Raw genomic sequence first — 19,048 nt, 5'->3', positions numbered from 1 at the left:
GTGACGCACAGGCTTAGTTGCTCCGTGGCATGTGGGATCTTCCCCGACCAGGGATCGAACCCGTGTCCCCTGAGTTGACAGGCGGACTCTTAACCATTGCACCACCAGGAAAGTCCCTGGGTCTCTCTGTATTTGCTTGTCTTTGTTTTATAAAGTTATTCTCGTCCATCCTCCCAGGAAAGACTCTCAAGCTTGGACCCGGCCACGCCTCCCCACCTTGGCCCTACCCACATCCTGGTCCCGCCCCCTTCGGGCCCTAGCGTTCGGTTTCCATGGTTATAACGCTGCTTCCTAGAGAGCCCAGCTGCCCAGAAGGACCCCCGCAAAGACCCCGGGGAAGAATCGGGTAGACGCGGCTCCAGCTCTCCATTCCGGCCACGGTCAGCCCATTCGAGGCTCCGCGCCCTTGAGCCCGGGGTGTACCCCTCGAGGAAGCGAGCGTGGGGCCGTGGACAGAGCCTGGGCTGCTGGAGCATCCCGTCTAGCCCGATTGAGGCTGAACTGTCGGTAAGGACTCCTTTCTGGGCGCCGCCGCTGAACGGAAACAGCGGTCACTTACGGCCGGAGGCGCCCAGGTCCGCAGGTCAGGCTTCTAACCCGCTCGCCGCTGCTCGGGGCCGCATGCACGCCCCCAACGGCCTGAACTTGGGGGTTTAGGCTTCCCAGAGTCAAGCAGGGGCGGGTACTGAGGGGAGTCGTGAGCGGCCCGGGCCCGGCACCCGAGGGCGCTCGCGCACGCGCACACGCAAGGCTAACCTTTGAGCACGGGCTCGTTAGGAGCTGCTGTTTTAAGCTCTTACCTTCTGCCACGCACTATTTTAACCACTAAATGTATAGAATTCAGTCCTCGCGACAACTCCGGGGAGAGGGTAGTAGTCGAATCTATATTTTTCAGATGAGAAACCGCTTCAAAGAGAGGTGAAGCAGATGCCCGAGGTCTCAGCTAGAAAATGGTCGGGTCACGATGGAAACCGGGCACTCCGGTTCTATTGGACAAGATGACGTGTTGTTGACCTTACCTGAACCCTAATAATGCTGAAAGTTAGCTTTATCTACCTGGGATTGCCTTTGTTATTCTCTACATGCTTATTTCCCCTGTGCTCAGTTACTGGTACGAATCAGAAAACCTGATAGTCATTAAAACCCGCCACCTTTTCCTGGTTTATAGTAAATGGAATTAATAGCCAGGAGTTCATTTTTTTCCGTGATGCATAACTCCTGTAATATTTTTTGCTTTTATGTTTTTAATCGAGTCTAAATGCCAACTTGGATGTGCTAGAAAGAGAATTTAGACGATCCAAGCAAGAATTGTTTCCCAAGCGTCATTATAATTATGAAAGGTCATTTAGTGAATGTGGTGGAATAAGCATTTCCTCTTTCAAGCTGTACTCGGCCGCCTACACAAATGGGAGTGGGGTTTCTCATTAATTCTACTCCTCCCTGCCCCCAATAGTGTTTAACCTTTTTTTTTTTTTTTTGCGGTACGCGGGCCTCTCACTGCTGTGGCCTCTCCCGTTGCGTAGCACAGGCTCCGGATGCGCAGGCTCAGCGGCCATGGCTCATGGGCCCAGCCGCTCCGCGGCATGTGGAATCCTCCCGGACCGGGGCACGAACCCGTGTCCCCTGCATCGTCAGGCGGACTCTCAACCACTGCGCCACCAAGGAAGCCCTTAACCTTTTTTTAAATTTAAAAATATCATGCTATAAATGTACCTTTGGTAACCACCATCATTTAAATAAAGAGGGAATGTTTCAGTCATTTGAAACATTCCAGTTGCTCTCACTGTCATTTTTATAAATATGAAACAAAGTAATGAAAACAGGAGGGGCCTAGATACTCCTAAATACTAATAAGTTAATAAATAATATGACTTTACAAATATGTTAGTGGTGAAATCTAAAGAGGAAAAAATAGTATACAAATGCAATTAAAAAAATCTTTTTATTTAGCCAGAATGCCTCCCACTCAGGCTGAAAGTGTTATAAAGAATATCATTCGAGAAATAGGACAAGAATGTGCAGCCCATGGAGAGATTGTTTCTGAAACTGTGGTTGCTTTTATGGTAAGAATGAATATTTTTGTGAATTACTACTTTATTAAAAAATGTGTTTAAGCGGTGCCCATTTTCCTCTTAAAATTCTGTGGTGTTTTCCTGTTATTCCATTGAAAACATACTGAGACCGTTGGACAAGTTAGCCAAAAATATTTTTTTTTAAGTCTATAAAGCATGTTAGTTCTCGATTTAGGAGACTGATTTAGAAGATCTTGATAAGTTTTAGAAACATCAATAATGTTTTCCTATGTGGGAGTTTTTTTAAGATGTACTTTTGTTCAGTGTTGTAAAAATTACTGATTGCCTTCATCTCAGAGAGGCAGCAGTGAGCGATGGCGTGAAGCCAGATCTTAATTCCCTGCCCAGGAGTTGAACCTGGGTAGCCTGGATGAAAACCAGGAATCCTAGCCACCAGACCAGCAAGGGCTAGAGGCTAGAAGCTATTTTTCCCTGGTGTTTGCCCCCAGTGGAAAATGCATTTCTCACGGAGGCAAAAACTGTAAAAACAGGTAGAAAGCACAACAACAAGTGGGAGAGCACGCAGAGAAACAGTTTGTTTAGTTAAGACAGAAGCTAGGCAGGAACTTCCCTGGTGGCGCAGTGGTTAAGAATCCGCCTGCCAATGCTGGGGACACGGGTTTGAGCCCTGGTCCCAGAAGATCCCACATGCCATGGAGCAGCTAAGCCCATGTGCCACAACTACTGAGCCCATGTGCCGCAACTAGTGGAGCCCGTGTGCCTAGAGCCTGTGCCCTGCAACAAGAAAAGCCACCGCAATGAGAAGCCCACACACCACAATGAAGAGTAGCCCCCGCTCTCCGCAACTAGAGAAAAGCCCGTGTGCAGTAACAAAGACCTAATGCAGCCAAAAATAAACAAATAACTAAATAAATTTATTAAAAAAGAAAAAAAGAAGGTAGGCAGAGATGCACATCTGGAGAGAAAGGGTGTGGGCGTCCTCCTTAATGAGGAGGAGTGCAGTAAACGGGCAGTTAAATCATTTATGTAGGTCAGTTCTTCCAGGTCTTTGCGTTCCTTATAGCAATCGTTTTGTTTTTTACCCCCTGGCTAATTTGTTTCAGGACCCTCTCCCTAGGTGCGCATGCACCTCTCAGCCAAGATGGATCTCGATGCAAAGGCATCTGGGAGAAGCAAGACTCATTGTGGCCTGGCATTGTCCCCTGACTTTTTTTTTTTTTTTTTTTTTTGGCGGTACGCGGGCCTCTCACTGCTAGTGGCCTCTCCCATTGTGGAGCACAGGCTCTGGACGCGCAGGCCCAGCGGCCATGGCTCACGGGCCCAGCTGCTCCACGGCACGTGGGATCTTCCCGGACCGGGGCATGAACCCTCATCCCCTGCATCGGCGGGCGAACTCTCAACCACTCCACCACCAGGGAAGCCCTGTCCCCTGACTTTTGACCCCCCCAAGGAGACTTTCTGCGCATGCCTAGTGACTCCCTTGCCCCAAGAGTGGGGTGGGAGGGAAGCGGAGATCCTTTGATCCTTTACTCAAACAAGTTTGTGCCCCTCTTTGTTCTCACCATGACTGTTATCTTAAGGCATCCCCAAGAGACAAAACTTGGCTATTTACCCTGTGCCTGTGGTAGCTTCCATTTCGGAGAGTAAATAGGAGACTGATTTTAAATGTCTAACCTGGAGCCCATCTAACTCCTGTCTCAGGAAATGCAAACAGGAGACTAACTGTAAGTGTCTGGCCTGAAGCCCACTTTTTGCTGCCCTATGAAATGTAAATAGGAGGCTAGGGGTAAATGCCTAGCCTGGAGCCCATCTGTCTCCTGCCTCAGTCTCTCTACTCTTGCTTTTGTTTTAACAATACACAATAAAAAATACGATAAAAATATGCAGTTTCCCAATGTAAAATCTAGCCATTGCTTTCAACCTGTTTCTCCATGTCCTTTTTCTAACACCATGTTCAGATTTGATGCTTATTGCTCCCTTTCTTCAGCCTCTAATGGTTATAAGAAAATCAGCTGAATAATCAACTGCTGGGTAGTCAAGAGGAAGTTATCTAAAAAATGGAAAATTGTTAAACTAGTTTTGTAGTAACGTGAAATAAATTGAATGGACCCTTTCCTACTCTCAGGTGAAAGCTGTTGTCCTGGACCCAAGTAATGGCTTTAACACGGATAGAACTCTCATGAAAGGCGATGTGCAGAAACTTGTAAAGGTGATTATCCAGCAGTTCTCAAATTTTGAATTATTACTTGCAATTCTAAATGTAGTATTTGTGTTGGTCAATATTGCCTTCAGCTCCGTGAAAGAAAACTCCACCAGATAGTGGTGCAGACAAATGAGAGTTTTATTTTTTCTCATAAAACGAAGTCTAGAGGTACATAGGCTATTTTTTCCTGACTTCCTGGGTCACCATCATGCATGTGTTTTCACCCCAGGGTCACAAGATAGCTCTCCCACCTCTAGGCAGGCATAAGGTAAGAGGACAAAGGTCAAAATGTGTGTGCAGTTGGGTCTGTCACTTTCTTTTCGGAAAATAACAGGCTTTCCCAGAATCCCTCCCGTCTTTTTGCATTTATTGACTAGAATGATACTGCAAGTGAGCCTGGGATATTGATTTGTTTTTTCTTTCCTTTTTTAGCTGACCAAGTCTTTGCCTTAATCCAAACTGGGGCTTTGTTAGTAAGGAAGGAGGGGTATGGATACTGGCAGGTAGCAGCGTCTGCCATAGTATTTCAGAGACATCTTGTTATTAATCTAATGTTACATTGAGAACATTATTAACTGACTTGTCATATACTGTAAAAATTATAGTACTAAATTAAGATTCATATAATTATTGATTCAATGTAATTTGTGTTTTTCAATTCTAAGGGAAAAATTGAACCCAGAGCAAAGAATTCATTGTTAGAATCAAGTAGGTGTGCCTGAAAAGCAATTTTAAGAACTAAAGAGGGCAGGAACTTTAGACATTGTTAATTTTTTCATATGTTTTAAGTTTGACTCACTGGGTTTAGATGCTTAAATATTTATTTTCTAGATATTCCTCAATGTATTTCCTAAAATTTCAACATTTATCTTTTTCTTCCTGGGCTTAATGATTTTAATTCCCTCCTTCACACAAAAGACTTGAAACAAGCTTTCCCAGACTTGTACGTGATATTTTCTGAGCTCAGACAAATGGCAGAGAAAATTTTCATTATCTCCATCTTCTCTCACAGCCAGCAGTTCACATAGTGGAGTGCAGGTCTGTCTGCAGATGCTAGAGGGTCAGGAAGAGCTTTGGAAGCTTGGAGCTGGGGAATATGTCGTTACAATAACTGTGCAGAAGAGACTCCATGATTCTCTAAGGCAGCTGAGAGCTGGGTCTTTCTGTGCTGAATCTGAGAACGTGGTATAAGGCCTGTTTTTAGCGATAGGGGAAATGACTGATGGTTATTCAGAAATTTGATTGGACAGCCGTGGAGGAGAATGAAGGAGGGGCAGAAAATGTTTTTCTCCTTTTCATCGCTCAAGAAGAGTTTTGGTTTTTTTTCTCCCTCCGACTCAACCAAGTTGGAAAGCATCAAGCTCAATATACTTTTTCTTTAAATTTATTTTTTATTGAAGTATAGTTGATTTACAATGTTGTGTTAATTTCTGCTGTACAGCAAAATGACTCAGTTATACACTTATATACATTCTTTTTTATATTCTTTTCCATTATGGTTTATGCCAGGATATTGAATATAGTTCCCTGTGCTCAATATACTTTTAATATGACAGGTACATTAACTGTCAATTTATATAATAATTCAAGTGATAAAGATTGTTTTCTTTTTTCTCAATTAAAAATCATGTTGATGAGCTAGTCTGTGCATTTGTAAAGTCTGTGCTTGGAACGCCACTTCTCCACCTGGAGGGGTCCAGGTGCATGGGTCCCCTAAAGATAATGTTCCGTCCTCACTCCTGCTTTCCCCTCTTCCTCCTCCCAGGAAAGGAGAGTTGGTGGCCTGGGAGTTGGGTTGAGGGTTGGTGTTGATGTGCCCGCTGGGTGCAGACATAATGTAAGTCTAACAGGTGAGATGCGGGAAGACTGGGCTTGGGGGGTGCAGAAGAGAGAAGAAAAGAAAAATTCAGGTTGATCCTCTATTCTAAAGAGGCAAAGCGGAGAAGGGATGAGCCATCTATGTTTGGAGAAAAACAGGAGAAGATGGACCAGAGGAAGAAATTTTGAAACAGAAGGTAGAGGCAGAGAAAGTCTGTGAGCAGGGGGCGTAGCCGCAGCAGCGTTTTATAAAATGCACATGACCTCCATCATCAGCAAAAAAGAGTGTTAGGCTCAGATAAACAGTAATGAGGGGACTTCCCTGGTGGCGCAGTGGTTAAGAACCCTCCTGCCAATGCAGGGGACACGGGTTCAAGCCCTGGTCCAGGAAGATCCCACATGCCGCGGAGCAAATAAGTCCGTGCGCCACAACTACTGAGCCTGCGCTCTAAAGCCCGTGAGCCACAACTACTGAGCCCATGTGCCACAACTACTGAAGCTCATGTGCCACAACTACTGAAACCCACACGCCTAGAGCCCGTGCTCCACAACAAGAGAAGCCACTGCAACGAGAAGCCTTATCACCAGAAAAGTAAGAGTAGCCCCCGCTTGCCACAACTAGAGAAAGCCCGCGTGCAGCAGCGAAGACCAAACGCAGCCAAAAATAAATAAAACAAACAAACAATAAACAAAACCAAAACCAAAACAGTAATAAAGGGACTCAGGAAGAGCTGTAGACAGGAGCATAAGCATCATGGCACATTCACCCACATTCAGGCTGCAGAGACTAAGCAAAAGTTCAAGTTCCTTGCCTCCAACTAGACTATTAGTCACTTGGGTATGGTAATATTGGTTAATTCAGAGGGAATAGCGTATTACTTAATAAATGTTGTTGGTTAAGTAAACTATAAAGCGTAAAGTCCTCAATGAGAAAAAACGTAATAAAAATGGTCATTGGTAGATAAATATCAGAAATAATGGCTTTGATGTTGCTCTTTGATTTTGAGAATAACTTTGGAAAACACTTCTGATTTTTTCAGAAAATATAACTGGAAGCATGTATGTGATTTTCTTTTTTAGCTTTGTGTGACTCGGCTATTGGACAGTAAAAATCCTTCCCTGGACACCATTAAGATGCAAGTCTATTTTGATATGAATTATACAAGTCGAGGTAACATATATCTACCGATTTTGATACCCTTTTAAAGAAGATTCATATTGTATTTCAGGTAATAAGGGTGTTGACTTCACAACCTAAAAGTTGATTGTTATGTTTTATTCAGCGGGAAATTTTAGGACTTCAAGCCGGGGAGACAGCATCTCAAGTAACCCTGAGAGAACTGCTCTGAGGAGGGAAGCGGGGGGGGGGGGGGGGGGGGGGGGGAGTCAGGTTATATAGAAGTTTTGCAACAAAGGGAAGATAGTCTGAATGTGAAAAGAGTATTGTTAATTAAAGGGAACTGATATCCCAAATTAAGGAAATTAGGGCTTTTCTTTGTATGAGAAGATGCAAGATTCTGGGCTCACTGATATGGACCTCAGCTATCTGGAGCCAGTATCCTGTGTTTTCACATGCTGAGTTTCCTCAGGGCTCACCGTGGGGAGTGGCTGCAGTCCAATGGCTGCTAGATGGCAGGTATTCTTTCCTTCCAGAGTTTCCTCAGGGCTCACCAGCTCACACTGGGGGGCTGCAGGTGCTGATGACTGTGACATCCTTTGTTTACTGAGATGGCAGGCAATATTCCATTTCTCAAGGGCTTCATTTGGTTGACCAAGAACAATTTAACATTTTCGTTTATCTTTTGAAATTTTTTCCAACTTTGAAGAATGTAATAATGTTGGAGATGCTAAATGAGAAGAACACCAATGGCCTTTGTGAGTGTCAAAAGTTTCCAGGTCTATTGTGTTTTGACTATTATACCACTAATACATAATAAATTAAAGCAACCAGCTCACTGAAGTTAAAATTTTTTAATTTGCTGATTTTATTTTTCCTGGTTTATATTATTATCGCATAATGCTTACCTAAATTATGTAACTTACCCCAAAATGAAGTGACTGATGGGAAATTTAAGCTTAGAACATATTTCCTTATGTAAATAGTTTCTTACATACATCAAAAATAAACTGGAGGGCTTCCCTGGTGGCGCAGTGGTTGAGAGTCTGTCTGCCGATGCAGGGGACATGGGTTCGTGCCCCGGTCTGGGAAGATCCCACATACTGCGGAGCGGTTGGGGCTGTGAGCCATGGCCGCTGAGCTTGCGCGTCCGGAACCTGTGCTCCGCAACGGGAGAGGCCACAACAGTGAGAGGCCCGCGTACTGCAAAAAATAAAAAAAATAAAAATAAACTGGAAAGAAGAGAAAAAAGGAAAAGAAATTTCTCTGTAGACTACACTGCCTCTGCCCCACTGTAATTCAATCATTATTAACCATTTGGTGATTTTTGTTGTCTTTTTTTCCCCTCTCTGTATTAACCTTTCAGTTATGCTACATGTGTAAAATCATATATCTTGCTTTTTTGATGAGTAATAATATTTTAGAACAATAAATAATAGTGGAATTGATGATGTAATTTAGATTTTTCTTACTTTCAAAGTTTGAGTTGTTTTTGTGGTAAGATTATAGCTATGAACTGGGCATGGTTGTTATGTTAATTATTGCCCTTGTCTTATTGACTTAGTTGCAAGAATTATAGTGCTGGTGAACTGTGGCTCCTTCCACGATTAAGCCTAAACCTCACTGTATTACAGGAAGAAGGGAGAGGGATACCATTCTTGATGCAACATCATATTACAGTAATGATATTCAAAGGAAATTTATCTAGAACTAAAATAGAAATACACATAATTGAAGAGGAATATTTATACTACCTATATGGATATTTATATTAGATGTGTTTACATACAGTATACTATACCTACTTACCTAGAGAATATAGATAGTACAATATTTATACTGTATGTGTTTATAATATATATTATAAATTGTCTTGTGTACTTTCTGCTTAAGTAGGAGGTTTTAGCCCTATCTGCTATTACGTTTGGATTGTCTGTTTAAAGGCTTACGTGTTTTGATAAAGCATGCCATTTAAATCACGGTAGTAAATCTTTCCCACTAGATTTTTGTCTTGAGGTTACTTGCTGGCCACTGTTCATTTTTGCTTGCTACATCTTACGAAAATACTTGTTTTCATGCAGTAGAATTACCATACCAAGCCATTTTTTCCTCTGGTCCTATTTTCTTTTTAAAAAAATTTTATTTATTATTATTATTTTGGCTGTGTTTGGTCTTCGTTGCTGCATGCAGGCTTTCTCTAGTTGTGGCGGGCGGGGGCTGCTCTTCCTTGTGGTGCATAGGCTTCTCATTGCCGTGGCTTCTCTTGTTGTGGAGCATGGGCTTCAGTAGCAGTGGCATGTGGGCTCAGTAGTTGTGACTCGTGGGCTCTAGAGTGCAGGCTCAGTAGTTGTGGCGCACGGGCTTATTTGCTCCGCCGAATGTGGGATCTTCCTGAACCAGGGCTCGAACCTGTGTCCCCTGCATTAGCAGGAGGATTCTTAACCACCAGGGAAGCCCCCCGTCCTAGTTTCTTATGTGAGAAGAATTCTGAGTATCAATATACGGAACATTGTCCTTTGCCAATTTTAGAGGAGTTTCTCGAGGAACATCACCGGGTCCTAGAGTCTAGATTAAGCTCTGTTAGCAGAGAAATTACAGATAGTCGAGCATGTGTTCGAGAAGAGCTGGAAAGCCTCTACCGCAAGATCGTCAGCTACGTGTTACTGCGCTCTGGGCTGGGGTCCCCGACAGACATCAAGATTGTCAGAGAGGCAACAGGTAAAAAATATACACCATTTCCATTCCATCCACGAACATACATGAACATAGTATCTTATAAAATATGTTGAATTATAAGTATTGAAGATTGAAGTTTTCTTCTTTTATCTGAAAAAAATTAGCACAAATAAGAGGTTAAAACTTAACCCAGATTTTTCTTACACAGTGTATCAACACTAAAACTCAAGTAGCACTTTTGGGAAGTGAATATTGTTAATCTTCTTAGAGCTGTATGTACCTAGGGGCCTATTACAATGTTTCACTACAGAAACATTGGCAGTATGATTAACCAGGCTGATTGGGGAACGGGGACTGCTGGGAGAGGAGACTTCCTACTGATGAAAGGCGTTGAGTCTGTCACCTAGGATGGATGATGGGAAATGGCACTGTTTTATCCTCAGGGAATACTTGCCCACTTTTGTACTTTAAGATAAGGAATAGGCAATATCTCTAATCTTCCCACGGCTTTCTTCCATAATTATTTTAAAGCATCATTTTTTTTCTACTCAGAGCCCTAATTAGAAAGCTTGTTTTAATGCCCATTGCCAAAAAATTTCTGATGGATGCTTAATTATGAAAATAGACGTGAGGCAATGGCATTATTTTCAGTAGCTCAGCTTTCTTGATAAATGCTAAATTTTGCCATGTATTCTGGAAGCAGGTATCAGACATTTAAAGAATCATCTAAGTAACTCTATAAAGACAAGCCCCTTAACTTTCTGCTGAAAGGAACTTGTTTTTTACGTTCTGATATCTTTACTTACCATTTTGTTGTCTTTATTGTGGTCTGTTTTAGCTGCCCTACAGAGTGTTTTTCCTCAGGCTGAGCTTGGGACATTTCTAACTCTTTCTAAGAAGGACAGAGAACGCCAGCTGAAAGAGCTCACCATGATTGTTACTGGAATTCGCTTATTTAACCGAGACTGTGGAAAGGGAGGAGAAGGCATTGATGACTGTAGGTGTATCATTAAGTTAATTCTATAGGTTAGGTAAGTTTAAAATTTAATGGGAACAGAGGAGAATAATTCACAGTACACCACTGGCATTCTTAGATTTAAGGTTTGCAGTTTTGACCATACCTTAGGTACAGCTACTGTTCATAATGTATAGTAATTTTTCATTTTATTGGGGCAAGACCTTAAATTTTACGTACCATGAAGCTAGTATGGGAGCATGAATCAGTAAAAGGATTGAGGCCAGCCTCCCCAGTTCAGTGGGGCTTTGTGTTCTTTACTCCAAGTCAAATAACCAAAAGGGAATAAAATTCAGTGATTTAAAAAATAAAAATCACCCTGAAAAGCAAACCATTGTTGATGTGGTTAATGGAATGAAATGGTCCAAGAGGAGATATCTGCAAGTCTGTAAATTCAGGAGCCTCTACTATGCTGTTATATACTTAATGCATTCATTATCTGTAAGTTTGAAAGTACTCATTGAAATATTTGCTCAAAGACCTACCAGTTGAAGTAACTTCCTTATGCATTTGGTACACACGTAGGCCCACTGAGAAGGTGTTAGTGTCTTTTTACCAGATCACTGATCTAGTACAATAAGGTAATTTTTTTTGCAATTTAAAAACTGTTCTAAAAAGTCAATTCCCATTCTTCATAAAGTTTCCTGTCTTGCTAGACAATTCTGTTATTTTTCAGTATCCCAGTGAGTTTCTTAAGTGGTACACTTTTATTTTCTTTTTTACCAGTAGTAAAGAAGATACACAGAAGGAGAGATACAGGGGCTTTTCTAGAGGCACATAGTTAATACAGCACATAACACCAATGCCTGTCTATTCTTTAGCATCTTCTGTATTTTACTAGCAAAAGCTGATCTGCTTTAACTTTTGGTTATTATTCTGGCAATGTCGTCGTTTTTTTTGAATATGCCTCCTTATTGTTAATTTGGTTGAGGAAAAAAACTAACTCAACCTAATGTTTAAATATGACCACTTTCTAGGCTTTTTCTTCTGAACCTTTTTAGATTGCCTCATGTCTCTCTTATTATACCTCTCAAACCAGTGCCAGCTATTCTACAGGAAGCAATCCCAGCCACCACTCAGCATGTTGATTCCCAACTTGAGGTGGTCCAGGACCAGGCATACCGTTACACAGCCATCCTTGAGAAAGTAGCAAAGAACCCACTCTTGAGTCAAGAACTTCAGCCCTATATGTTAAAAGAAGCACTATATAATGTGCGACAATATGAGTTCTTCCTTCAGATCATTTTGGTGAGTTAATGTCATAAGAGATGGTCTTTCCCACAGAATTCAGCCTCTTTGCATATATATTCTTTGCTTTGAATTAAATATTTAGTTTAATTTTTAAAAACCCCACTGGTTAGACAAAGATTTTCTTTTAAAGTAGAGTTGATTTACAATATTGTTTTAATTTCTGCTGTACAGCAAAGTGATTGAGATACATATATATATACACACACACACACACACACATAACACACACATTCTTTTTTAGTATTCTTTTCTATTATGGTGTATCATAGGATATTGAATATAGTTCCCTGTGCTATACAGTAGGACCTTGTTGTTTATTGCCACCTCTTTATATATTATGGGGTGAAAACAAAAGGTAGAACCAGGTCGTTGATAAAGAAGGCAACCTTAATAACTGCTCAGTATATATCGCATCTGTAGGATCAAGAACTAAAATAGAAATGGGAAACTTGGATGTTGATATTAATGAAGATGTGTTGGCAGGAATGGATTTTGGGTAGTTGATTCTCTTTGTTCCTCGGTAATATGATTGTTGCACGGTTGCCGTAGTTAAGCAGGTATGTGTATATATATCTATAAGCAATGATGCATTGTTTGCCTTCATTCAGAGCAAGTGTCTAACATATAGTTTGGCAGGTTGTTGGCACTCAAAGAACTTTTATGTGATTATTTGTTCTAATTGTAAAAATTGGTAGAAAAGGTTTTTATTTCTGGTGTTTTTAGATCTAATGAACAAGCCAAGCACTATCCCCAGAGAGCTGGAAAATATGAAGTAGTGATTTTAAACTTCTTTTTAAAGCAGCAGAGCCGTTTCAGATGGAACCTTATTCAAAATCCTAAAAATATAAAGCAAGTACCTAGATGAAAGGATTGGAGGACCTTTTCACCAAGGAGCATCCCCAAGCCACCCTAAGATTCCAGGGAACACAGTTTGTTAACTATGTCATGGCAGCAAGCTGTGTTTCTACCAGTTACTGTTTTGTTTCTGTTTTTTTCCCCTAGCTGTGTTGAGGTATAATTGACAAAGTTGTAGGATATTTAAAGTGTACAGTGTGATGATCTGATATACATACATATTGTGAAAGTATTCTCCCACTGAATTAATTAGCACATCCATCCCCCTGGTCACTGTTTACCTTCACACAGCCTCTATTTTCCAAACACCATAAGACCGCAGGATCAGTGGAACTGTCTTTTGTACAAGTGAATACTAATGTCTTGAGAGATAGAACAAGCTGTATTCTGCCCCCTCTTCATTTTCACAAGTATCTTAATGACTCACTACCACTTTTGGCCGCACTCAATCTGTCTTCTCTCCTTACCTCCGCTACAGAGAATAGAAAGATCACATCCAGAAGACATGACTGCATCGCAACAAACTAGGAGTGGTCCTCACAGCTGACCTACTATCTAATTGCCTTCAGAAGGGAGGACTCTAAATCAACCATTTGAAACCAAATCATTCTTTAGGGTACATGTTCCCCTAACACTGACTTGTGGCTAGCAGCCTTATGTAACTAGTAAGATACTAAGAGGATTTCACGGTCAGTTTATCTTGAGTGCATACAGGTCCACAGGAGCAGAATCTCACATTTACTTTTGTCATTTATGTCCAGAAGGGATATTATAAGAAAGAACTTTGGGAAACTGTCACACATACTGTAAGGATGCTGTAGAGGACATGGTTCATTATATAGTATTTTCTCACAGCTTTCACTCATGAAACATATTCAGCCAACTAACTGACAGTCTTATATTCTCATTGGAGTTCTTACTCTCAGAGCTAGAGGGACGGTTAATAGAGTGTAGAAGTGATAAGTGCGGGTCCTGCAGCCAGACTGCATGGGTTCTAATCCCGACTTTGCCACTTACGAAATCTGTGTCCTTGACCAAGTTGCTTGACCTCTCTGTGCCTTAGCTCCCACGTTTGTAAAAAGGGGTTATTGATAGTCTCCACTAGGTAAGTAAGGTGGAACAGTGCTTGCAGACGGTGAGAGCTCAGTAAACAGATGATGATGGTGATGATGTTGATGACAGTGTTTATTACCATCATCATCATCGGGGCATTAGCAGAACAGCTCTGATTTCATCTCAGTAGGGGCACAAGCTGAAGACCTCTTATTTTTCTAGACAGTATCTCATTTCCAAGCCCTCTGTTGCTCGTGTTATTAGAAAGTTCACATTCTGATCTTAACACTCTTTATGACTGTCTCATACTCCTTTCAGTCAGGGTCAGGATGAGTTTTCTTAACCTTCTGACTTTTTTGCTGGTTAATCAGTGTTTCTTTTTGTTGTTGTTTTTATTGAGATATACTTGATTTACAATGTTGTATTAGTTTCAGGTGTACGACGTCATTCAAAATTTTATAGATTATACTTCATTTATAGTTATTATAGAATATTGTCTACATTCCCTGTGCTGTACAATATATCCTTGTAGCTTATTTATTTTATACATAGTAGTTTGTACCTCTTAATCCCCTACCCTTATCATGCCCTTCCCCCCTCCCCTCTTTCCAATGGTAACCACTCATTTTTTCTCTATATCTGTGAGTCTGCTTCTTTTTTTAATATTCACTAGTTTGTTTTATTTTGTAGATTCTGCATATAAGTGGCAACGTACAGTACTTGTCTTTCTCTGTCTGACTTATTTCACTAAGCATGATACCTTCTAAGTCCATCCATGCTGTTGCAGATGGCAAAATTTCATTCTTTTTTATGGCTGACAAGGATATGATAGTTTTTAGCTATCCAACCTCCCCCATCAATCTACCTTAGTTACAGTTAAGGTTAATTGTTACAGAATGGATACAGTTTAATCAGTATTATCACTAGGTTATAAAATACGTCAGTTTATGTCTAGCTGAAACCTTTTCCTGGGTATGAAGTCTATGAATACTCTTTTTTAAAGTTACATTATTTGAACAGGTATTAATATGCTTTTTGGAAGTATTGATTTTGATGCAAAATTTTTCTTTTGCCAATGCTACATTCAGTTTACGTAGACATTTGAAAAATCCAATTATAGTTTGGGTAAGATAGTGAGCTATTGTTTTTTGATCAGGACTTTATCTGCTGCAGTGAACGAATCAAATACTCTGGAAGAGAAAAGGAAGGGGTGATTGCAGTCTTGTTGACTGTCTTAGCTGAGAGAACAGAATTCCATCCTCTGGGGGCTTTTGAAGAGCAGGGCAGTCACCATAGAGAGAAAACCACTTATTGTTATCGTGCAAGTAAATGCCGCATGACACACAACATTTCTTAAAATATGTAAGTCAAGACTTTCGTACACCTCCTCCCCCCAAGCTCTGTCTGCAGGGCCCTTTCGTAGCATAGATTATACAGGACTTCTTGATTTTTCTGATAATGTAAGTAAGATATCAGTTAGGTGGAATTTGTGCTTGTTTTAGACTTGTTGAAAAATGTCCATGGAAGAAAGTATGAAAAACTTATAAATTAAGAAGTGAGGGAGAGGAAGAAGAATGCTAGGTTCACATGCTTTCTCCAAGCATTTTTTGGACTGCATTATGATAAGAACGTTGAAGCGACTTTATTCTTATTTTTTTCTCCGACAATCTCATTAGAAATATCTTTGTGTTAGGATGCTGTCAAGTTCGTGGTGGCAGATACAGGCTTTTCAAGATGTGAATTTTATCATTGGTAACAAAAACTATCGTTTTCTTGAAGTGACAGACTCATTTCATTCACTCTCAAGAAAATATCTTCCAATAGCTAAGGCTCAAAAACCATAGTTTGTCTGCCAGTTCTTTCAAGTAAAAATGCTTTTCTACTGGAGGGGAAAAAAAGGCTATTTCAGCTTGCAATCCAGTCATGTAAGAGAACTATGTGTTTTAATATGCAATAGAAGTGTTTTATATATACTTTCTGTTTGATCACACTGATTATTAAAAAGCTGTGCACTTAAAGGTCAAAATTCAGTCAAATTAATACATTTTACTGCATCATCAAGGATAGTGCTAAGTGAAACTAGTTTTTTTATTGAGATACAATTCACATGCAAGATTATATTAGTTTCAGATGTATAGCATAATGATTCCATATATGTATATATTACAAAATGATGGCCACAATAAATCTAGTTAAATTCTTCACCACATATTGTTACATTTTTTTCCCTTGTGATGAGAACTGTTAAGATCTACTCTCTTACCAACTTTCAATTGTACAATACAGTATTGTTAACCAGTGATAGTCACCATGCTGTACATTACATCCCCACGGCTTATGTATCTTATAAGTGGAAGTTTGTACCTTTTGACCACCTTCACCCATTTTGCCCACTCGCATCCCCCTCCCCTACCTGTGGCAACTACCAATCTGTTCTCTGTATCTATGAGCTCAGTTATTATTTTTTTTTAATTTTTATTTATTTATTTTATTTTTGGCTGTGTTGGGTCTTCGTTTCTGTGCAAGGGCTTTCTCTACTTGCGGCAAGCGGGGGCCACTCTTCATCACGGTGCGCGGGCCTCTCACTGTCGCGGCCTCTCTTGTTGCGGAGCACAAGCTCCAGACGCGCAGGCTCAGTAGTTGTGGCACACGGACTTAGTTGCTCTACGGCATGTGGGATCCTCCCAGACCAGGGCTCAAACCCGTGTCCCTGCATTGGCAGGCAGATTCTCAACCACTGCGCCACCAGGGAAGCCCTATGAGCTCAGTTTTGTTTTTTTTTAAGTTTCCACATATAGCAGTAAGGTCCTGTTGTGTATAGCACGGGGAATTATATTCAATACCTTGTAGTAACCTATAATGGAAAAGAACCTGAAAAACTTTTGTATGTATGACTGAATCACTTTGCTATACATCAGAAACTAACACAACATTGTAAATCAACTGTACTTCAATTTAAAAAGAAGATTCCAGGGACTTCCCTGGCGGTCCAGTGGTAAAGAATCCGCCGTGCAATGCAGGGGACACGGGTTCGATCCCTGGTCAGGGAACTAAGATCCCACATGCCACAGAGCAATTGAGGCCCCCATGCCACAACTACTGAGCCTGTGCGCCTTGACTAGAGAGCCTGTGTGCCACAAACGACCGAGCCCCCACGCCCTGGAGCCCGCACACCACAACTACAGAGCCCACCCGCCCAGCCCGCATGCCACAACTATAGAAGAGAAAACCCGCACGCCACAATTAGAGAGAAGAAAGAAGACTGCACGCCACAACAAAAGATCCCACGTGCCTCAGCGAAGACCCCACATGCCGCAACTAAGACGTGATGCAGCCAAAAATAAATAAATAAATAAAAAATAAATCTTTAAAAAAAGAATAAATAAAAATTTTAAAAAAGGTTCCATATATAAGTGAGATCATATGATATTTGTCTTTGTCTGACTTACTTCACTTAGTAAAATTCCCTCAAGTTTCACTGTTGTTGCTGCAAATGGCAGGACTCCTTGTAAATAGTGCTGCAGTGAACATGGGGGCACATATATCTTCTTGAGTTAGTGTTTTTGTTTCCTTCAGACAAATGCCCAGAAATGGAATTGTTGGGTGATGTGGTGGTTCTATTTTTAATTTTTTGAGGAACCTCCCTACTTTTTCCGTAGTGGCAACACCAAAGTTACATTCCCACCAACAGTGCACGTGTGTTCCCTTTTTATCCCCACATCTTTGCCAATGCCTGTTATTTCTCGTCATTTTGATAGTAGCCATTCTGTCAGATGCGAAGTGATATCTCATTGTGGTTTTGATTTTCATTTTCCTGATGATTAGAGATGTTGAGCAATTTTTTGTGTACGTGTTGGCCTTCTGTATGTCTTCTTTGGAAAAATGTCCATGTAGAATTTTTAGTTGGAAAGTTCTTTTTGGTAAAATGTAAACAGGGGTTGTTCTAGGACACTATCAGGAAAAATCAAGAAGTTCTGTGTGCCTAATCTGTGAATGGAGCCTGCAAGCATAGCTTAGGGGAGTAGGTCTGGAGTATCTTTACTTATAGTTTTGAAAGAAGTGTTATGTATTGGATGTAACTTTTACTTTGGAGAACATATGCAGAATTATTTCTGTTTCTTGTTGATTGTGTACAAATCTAAAGACTTTAAGGACTGCATTTTCATATTTGATTCCTAAAAGAAAACTAGCAATCAAGGGGAAAAACTCTGAGGGGTAGGGAAGAGACTTATTAGATCGGATAAACAATATGTAAATTATTATTATAAATTTTATTTTAGATAAATAATGGGTGAATGAGGCAAGAGGAGGGGAGATGCTTAGAGTAGTATGGGTAAAATTGAAACAGGATGCACATTACATTGTGAATAAAAAAATTCATTAGTTGAAATACAATGATGATATTTGATATTTCTTATGAAGTAATAATTTTTTGTCATTTAAAAATAGTCTAGTAAAACATATAGTTAGGCTACAGATATCTGAGAATTCAAATGCAGTTTTTTTCTCTTCACATAATTGTTACTCTTTAACACTGTGCTAATAACCCCATACCACTGCCATTTCTGGTCACATCTTAGGATAAGAGCCCTGGGCTCAGACGATCTGGTGTAGAACCATGATTCTACCCCTCATTAGCTGTGTATCCTTGGGCAATTTACTTACCTTTCTGTACCTTGGTTTTCTTATTTGTACTTACCTCTTTTTGTACTTAACAAGTATTTAATATGGTGCTTAGCACATAATAAGAATAAATGTTAGTAATTATTTCAGTTTCAGTATTTAGCACCTTATTTTCAGATTGATATGGTTGTATGAGAAATATATTGTTTTTCTTTCAATGCTGTGATTTTTAACATTTTCTGCATTCTTGAAAGCAATTTTTAAAAATCTGGGTATCAAAGTAGTTTTCAAAGGAATACCTCATTAATTTTATCTTTGAGGAATGGGAAAATAACAGTTCTAGAAAACTGTGTTAGAGGATCCACTGCTTGGGAATGCAGTTATACTGAATATCGAAGAATACC

General features: G+C 40.5%; 1 protein-coding gene across 1 annotated transcript in view; it reads left to right on the top strand.

Moving 5' to 3' along the window:
• Positions 1-307: 307 nt before the first annotated feature.
• The window catches only part of CFAP206 (cilia and flagella associated protein 206), a 32,167-nt gene continuing 13,426 nt past the window's right edge, over positions 308-19,048 (top strand). The window contains exons 1-7 of the mRNA XM_032651360.1: positions 308-507; positions 1,951-2,063; positions 4,159-4,242; positions 7,135-7,225; positions 9,701-9,889; positions 10,686-10,844; positions 11,902-12,110. Of these exons, the coding sequence (XP_032507251.1) occupies positions 1,956-2,063; positions 4,159-4,242; positions 7,135-7,225; positions 9,701-9,889; positions 10,686-10,844; positions 11,902-12,110 (840 nt within the window). The 5' untranslated portion in view covers positions 308-507; positions 1,951-1,955. The remainder of the gene's footprint in view (positions 508-1,950; positions 2,064-4,158; positions 4,243-7,134; positions 7,226-9,700; positions 9,890-10,685; positions 10,845-11,901; positions 12,111-19,048) is intronic.

This window comes from Phocoena sinus, chromosome 12, assembly GCF_008692025.1.
Source record: "Phocoena sinus isolate mPhoSin1 chromosome 12, mPhoSin1.pri, whole genome shotgun sequence".
Taxonomy (NCBI): Eukaryota; Metazoa; Chordata; class Mammalia; order Artiodactyla; family Phocoenidae; genus Phocoena; species Phocoena sinus.
This window is presented reverse-complemented; position numbering and strand designations above follow the sequence as displayed.